Below are 6,682 nucleotides of genomic sequence, written 5' to 3'. Positions count from 1 at the left end.
CGAAATCGAGCGATCGAAATTCAAAAATCGGCCCCCTGAGCCCAATCATTACATAATTTGCTATCCTGATGAATTTTAATTAAAACAATACGAGCCCCAATGATAGGTATCAATTTTATTGAGGTAATAAAGATAGAGATTTTTGAAATGCGTCAGATTACAACAGCTCTACGATTCTGCTACAATCTTCAGTGTTCTGCTACGCGAAAATGGAGAAAATGAATTAAATATCACTGAAGACAACTGACAATTCTTATCCATAACAAATCTAGATCAAATTCATAACCAGTTATTAGAATCAAAATAAGCCTTAAGGAAGTTTTCCATCTTATTATTAAATAAGGTGAAAAACTTCCGTAACTTTTTAATTAAATTTATTAAGCTGCTTGCATTGCATCAACATTTGTCTAATGTCCAATAAAATGGTCTATAACTAAAATAAAATAAAATTTTAATATGCACGGCACATTTTATGTGCAGAAATCACTTTCACAAGGCACGTGTTTGCGACGCACGCTACAACGGTCCGGGCTCGGGCCGGGCCGCCCGATATTTCAGTATTCTAATCAAGCATCACGTGATCACCTATCACCTGTCATAGAAAAAGAATAGAATGTCATTTAATCAAGTAGGATTTTACAATCGCTTTTGCATCGTCAAAGTACATTATAAATTAATTAAATTTAATAAAACAAAAATAACAGCTTACAAAATACAAAATTCAACAATTACAATTTACTTCTGATAATACATTCAAGAAGTGATTCAGAAGTGTCGGAAGCCACGCCCTGGGCTCGGACCATTTTAGCGTGAATTATCCTTCAAGTGGCTGGTGGACACATTACGTACTCGCCTAATTTTTAGAGTTCCGTACCTCAAAAGGGTAAAAAAAAAACGGTACCCTTATCTTAGGATCACTCGTACGTCTGTCTCTCCGACCATTCCCCCTTTATCTCCGAAACTACTGTGTCTATGAAAAAATACACAAAATAGTTCTTTGCCTATAGATGACATGAAAACCTATTGGAAATGTGTAGTCAAGCGCCAGTTGGACTTAACTACTTAAGTTTTTTATCCGACCCCTACGGGGGTTTTAAAGGCATTTCATTTACGTTCCACATAAAAAATACATTGTTAAAAATTGGGGCAACGTACGGAACCCTTGGAACGCGAGTCCGACTCGCACTTGCCCGGTTTTTTAAATTGTAACGAACTTGAAGTTCTTGTGTTGTGTTGTGCAGGACAGTGTGATGTACCAGCGATGATGAGCGTGGCGATGCTGCTGCTAGCGTTGGCGTGCTCGGTCATCGAAGCAGCGCCTGCGCCCCTCTACGAAAATCCAGAGGTAACTTCACGTGTAAATGTTTGGGCCGATTCGAACTTTAAGATACATCAATTAATAGATCTAGGAACGATATGGATTAGATGTGTCAGTGTCAAAAGTGACGTTTTTGTTTGAAGAAGCGTCACATTTGATACTGACATATCTAATCCATATCATTTCTAGATCTATTAACTAACGTACCTTAAAGTTCGAATCGGGCCGACTACGACTTGGCGTGGTAGAAAGACAATTGGTTTACAAATGATTCAACTAGGATTCCCTGTGTTTCAGGCAGGCTACATCTAGTAGTTTCGTCAATCCAAGGTAAATGTGTCTCCCAAGGCTCCCAAAATGTATTTTCCACACCTCTTGGGAAGGAGCAAACTCGGATTATACGCATTTAGGGCCAAGTGAAGGTATTAAAATGATTTCCGGCTTGCTGGGAATTAATGCTTCAAAACGCTTTTTATGGATCTAATTTGATTTAAAGGCTAATCAATGGTGGCGTAGAAAAGTCAATATCCATAGTACGAATTGTGAGTAAATTGATGATAAATGTCCCTTCCACGCAACGTTGAATGTTTTGTCATTAAATTAGGTTAGAGGCTTTCTTCGAATTCGATTTGTGTTAGGAATGTAATTGTGAGAAATTGCCTTTATTCCCAGAATTGCCGAAACTGTGTCAAATAGTTATATGTCGATCTATTTACTTGGATTTTGTGTAGGTTTTACGATCCGAATACCTAATTACGAATAAGTAAATAGATACTTATTGTTATTTCTTCTTCTTCTTCTTCTTTCTCGTTTCCCCAGGCCCATTTACCTACTTATATAGATAGGTACATAACTACTTATATGATATATGAGTCTTAAATCAAATTGGTCCCTGATAAACATATGTTGTTCCAGGAGGTAGTGATACCGCAGAAGCGAGCGGCATTAGTGTTGGACCGAATTCTGATCGCGCTCCAGAAGGCCCTACACGAATCTCCGACAGAATCCCACGACGGTCCGCACGCCGCGCCGCTGCGCGTGTCTTCCTACCTCGACTCCGACATGGTAAGTAACAAGCATGTTGTGTCTTGTCTTGATCAGAGGGGCTACCGCGAAAACCGAAATTCGCAAATTGCGAGGATCCTTCCCTTTTACTCCAATGAAGGCGTAATTAGAGTGACAGAGAAAAATGCCCGCAATTTGCGAACTTCGATTTTCGCGGTTATAGCCCAGACTACAGTAGACCCGGAACGAGCTTGCAGGAGAATTCTTCGAAGGCCCTCACACCACGTCGTTGAGCGTACTCGTATTTGTACAAAAATTCGTGACAAAAAGTACGTTAAATATTTACAAATAAAATTTTACCCTAGCTAGCGTTAGAAAGCATAAGAAGCTAACCTTCATTCGGAAATGTGCACGTATAAGTAACATAATGTTTCTGTGATTAGGTTTTTTTTTATGAACTAGGAGGCAAACGAGCAGACGGATCACCTGATGGTAAGCGATTACCACCGCCCATGGACACCCGCAACACCAGAAGGGTTGCAAGCGCGTTACGGCATGGGAGTACGCTCTTTTCTTGAAGGTTTGAAGGTCGTATCGGTTCGGAAATACCGTAGGCGACAGTACATTCCACATTGGCTGTGGAAGGCAGGAAGTTTCTGGAGAAATCTTAGTCTTCCCGTTTCCGCTCCGATTGTTTTATATAATTATCTTCGTGTAGTTTGATTTTCGTTACATATGTTGTTCCCAGAGCGCCCTCCAGCGGCGAGGGCAGGCGGGCGCCTCCGGCCGCGGCCGGGTCCTACGATGTTACTTCAACGCAGTCACATGCTTCTAACTATGTAATATCATCAATACCCAAATTCTATAATATCATTTACTCTAGCTAATTGCCTTTATTTCTCTAACTTAAAACTATTTGATACGATTTTCTCAATCCCTTAATGTAAGATTGTAACTTAAATAAATTATGTTTTCTTGTTATTCATAATGTGGTTTACAATTATGTAATAAACGTTATTGCCTGTGTTGTGTTCTAAATTAACCCTCTAAAACGGAGCCATGTGTTAATATCCTGTCCTTTTGTTGTATACCGGATGCACCCAATTGGTTGATGAGATTGTATGTAAAACATTTCAGCCCTGTTTTTCATTTGCCAAGACCTCAAAGTTTTGAGACAATTTTCATTATTATACAAAAAAATTTAAGCAGAAGCAAGCCGTATAACACGCTATCGAATAAAATGGGAATGGCCATACGTGAGAATTGGAAATACATAAAATAACAGCCCACATTTCCGTAGTAACATAATGATCCATTGCATGTTGCATAGGAATTATATGCGGTCAGTTTGCCAGTCGCCAGTTTATTTTGCAACTTGTTTGTAAAGCGATCAAAATTGTATGTATAAGATGTTTACTTACCAACTTATGCCGTACTATTTATAACTCTTGGAAAACTTGAGGATTCAACGTTTGTTACGTTAACAATGTTTTTCTTCCACTTTTCAATAATAAAACTGTTATACAATAATAACAATATTTTGTACCTACACTGCTCATTTATTATCTTAGGTCTCGCTTTGCAGAAGTTATGTGTTTGTAAATAATGTAAATTAACATATTGTTCATGAACCGGAATAACTTCAAAATATCAACATTAACTGTCGGCCCGATTCGATCTTTAAGATACCACAATTAATAGATCTAGAAACGAGCAGGTACGTCAGTATGTGGATTAGATATGTCAGTATCAAATGTGAGGTTTCTTCAAATAAAAACGTCACTTTTGACATTGACACATCTAATCCATATCGTTTCTAGTTTTTTTAATTGTCGTATCTTAAAGTTAGAGTCGGGCCGTGTAGCGTACAGTCACCTGCAATAATATGTTACACAACGAAGGCCGCAAAAATATCTGACACGATCTTATTTGTAGAGCCATAAGAGCGTGTCACATATTTTTGCGGCCTTCGAAGAGTAACATACTATTGCAGGTGACTGTACAATGAGGCCTAGAATAGGAAGTAAGCAACATACAACCGAAAACTTTTTTAAAAATTTATTTTCAGAAAAGTATGGTACATTTACTTAAACTTATATTAGGTTCGCCAAACTTACATTTAACGGCGAAATGATGCTTATGCTTTTATAATTACTGGATCAACTATGTATGTTTAGTATTATGTTTTTACATACCATATTTTTAGGGTATCGTTCTTCAAATCACTCTGCTCATAAAAAAAAAACAACAGGGCGACACATCTCAATGTTGCGATCACTTCACTACACGGACACTAGCGTTCATATACATTATAGGGCAGACTACTCTGTACCTTATTATACGTATTATAACATTTATATGTTTTGTGTTCTTAAGTAGTACACTATTTAACTAAATAAATGGTTTAAAGGTGTACGTAGAATTTAGAAAAACTTTATTATTCTACGCTAGCTAGACTGGAAGAACCATTGCTGTAGGGTAGTAAGGACATTACTCTTGAACATACTGCCGTATTCGAACTTCAAGATATTCACAAGAGACGACACGTACTAGATCCATTCTAGATACGTTATAGTTTAGATATCAACTAGTTCTCTTTGGCAGCCCAATTCGGACAACCAATGTCACTTTTACGTTAGATAGAGTAAGATATCTAAATATTAGATGTGAATTGGATTTCTAAGTCATATCCTGTGGAAATCGTTCAAGAGTATCTCCAGAATCGCGCAAATGTCAAATTTGACAGGTTAGAGCAGGTAAGCATATCGTTATCGTATCTTGGTGATGTCTAATAGATGTCTATTTCAAAATCCGAATCGAACCCATATTCTCTTAGAAACTCTAAGATGCAAAACATTTAAAAAATTTCTACTAATCTCTAAACTAATCACGTTTATGCGCGCAAATCAAATGTGTCGTCTTATGTGCAAGCAGGGTAGAGTTGTGGGTGTAATGTAGTTAAGAAAACAACTTTGCGGAGAGCTTCTAGTTGATACTCGTACTAGCGTAGTATAATAAAATTCATTTGTTTTCGTAACGCACTGCCGTTAAGTGAAAATAATGTTTTGTAAGTAACTAGAAGTAGATATTTCCTACCATCAAACATTCAAGTAAAATTTTAAAATCTAAATAAGGGCTGTCTTCGTGTCTTGGGTTACAACTATGTACTCTAACACATTCAGGGCCAAGAATCCGACTGTCGGGTACACTGTTCGTAGCGACTACGCGCTACATACGGCGAAACCGTGGCTACGCGCTACGAGCGTATTAACCCGTAGCACCAAGTCAACTAAGTGGCAATGAATGTGCTAAGCTACTTAGTGTTGCTATAATTTTAGCGGTAAAGCGACGAGCGTAAATAATTGTTTGTAAATATTTAACCGTTCTAAAAATCCTACAGATAGGTACATACACTCTAAAAAATTAAGACCAACTAAGAGCAGTTTTCTCTTAGTTGGCGTTAAGTTAATTACAACAATAACGATCTTATGTAAATCAAAGAAAGCTGATTACTTAAAACAATAAGTGTATCTGTGATTGAACTAATAAAGTAGGTATGTTATTAATCCTAACAATTGTATACTTTGCATCTACTATTAACTTGTTGGCATAATTATGTAACGTAGGTTAATTCAATCCTTAACAATTTAATTAAAACAGATAAATATGTTAATAGTTATGAACATTTTAATAGTTTATTTGATTTTTTTGTCTTTGTTGATTTACATAAGATTTGGTAGTTGAATCAACTAAACATATAATATTTAGAACAACGAAGATAAAACACTCAATCCCATTATGATCAAGTTATTGTATTGATTACGAAACTAATATTCCATTCTACGAAGAAATATTTGTTAAATCGATTTTCTTAATAATTAAATTAAATAATCGGTTAATCCGATCAATCAAGAGATAAGTAGGGGGATCGCCTGTACACCCGCTCTCCGCCCCGCCCGCGCCCCTCTCGTGGCGCGTGCGACCGAGCAGTCAGTCTCTGTAGCACACAGTTGCGTTAAGCTCATTCAATTACTTATTCCTCTGGAAAAACCTGGTGTGTACAAAGTTGATTGCAGTTGTGGTAGTTCGTACAGTGGGCATACCAAACGCACTATTGCCTGCAGAATTAAAGACCACATCGCTGCGGTCAAGAACAACGACGCTCGCAAGTCAGCTATTGCTCAGTGTCACCTTGAGTCGGGTATAAGTCACTGGATCGAGCTGCATAGTCCCAAGGTCATTTCGAAAGCACGCCACTATATACCAAGATTGGTAAGAGAAGCCTTAATTCACAAATATAACAATTTTAATCGTGAAGATGGGTTTTTAAACTGTCAAATGTGTGGAATCTTGTGATTT

General features: G+C 37.5%; 1 protein-coding gene across 1 annotated transcript; it reads left to right on the top strand.

The window, feature by feature from the left end:
• The first annotated feature begins 1,242 nt into the window (after positions 1-1,242).
• LOC134669799 (uncharacterized) lies at positions 1,243-3,347 on the top strand. The gene is made up of 3 exons (XM_063527423.1): positions 1,243-1,345; positions 2,234-2,383; positions 3,072-3,347. Exons 1-3 carry the CDS (start codon positions 1,262-1,264, stop codon positions 3,156-3,158), a joined length of 321 nt encoding a protein of 106 aa, XP_063383493.1. The 5' UTR covers positions 1,243-1,261; the 3' UTR covers positions 3,159-3,347.
• The last annotated feature ends 3,335 nt before the right edge of the window (positions 3,348-6,682 follow it).

This window comes from Cydia fagiglandana, chromosome 13 (genome assembly GCF_963556715.1).
Source record: "Cydia fagiglandana chromosome 13, ilCydFagi1.1, whole genome shotgun sequence".
In the NCBI taxonomy this organism is placed as follows: domain Eukaryota; kingdom Metazoa; phylum Arthropoda; class Insecta; order Lepidoptera; family Tortricidae; genus Cydia; species Cydia fagiglandana.
The sequence above is the reverse complement of the archived record's forward strand: the minus strand, read 5'-3'. Positions and strand labels throughout refer to the sequence as shown.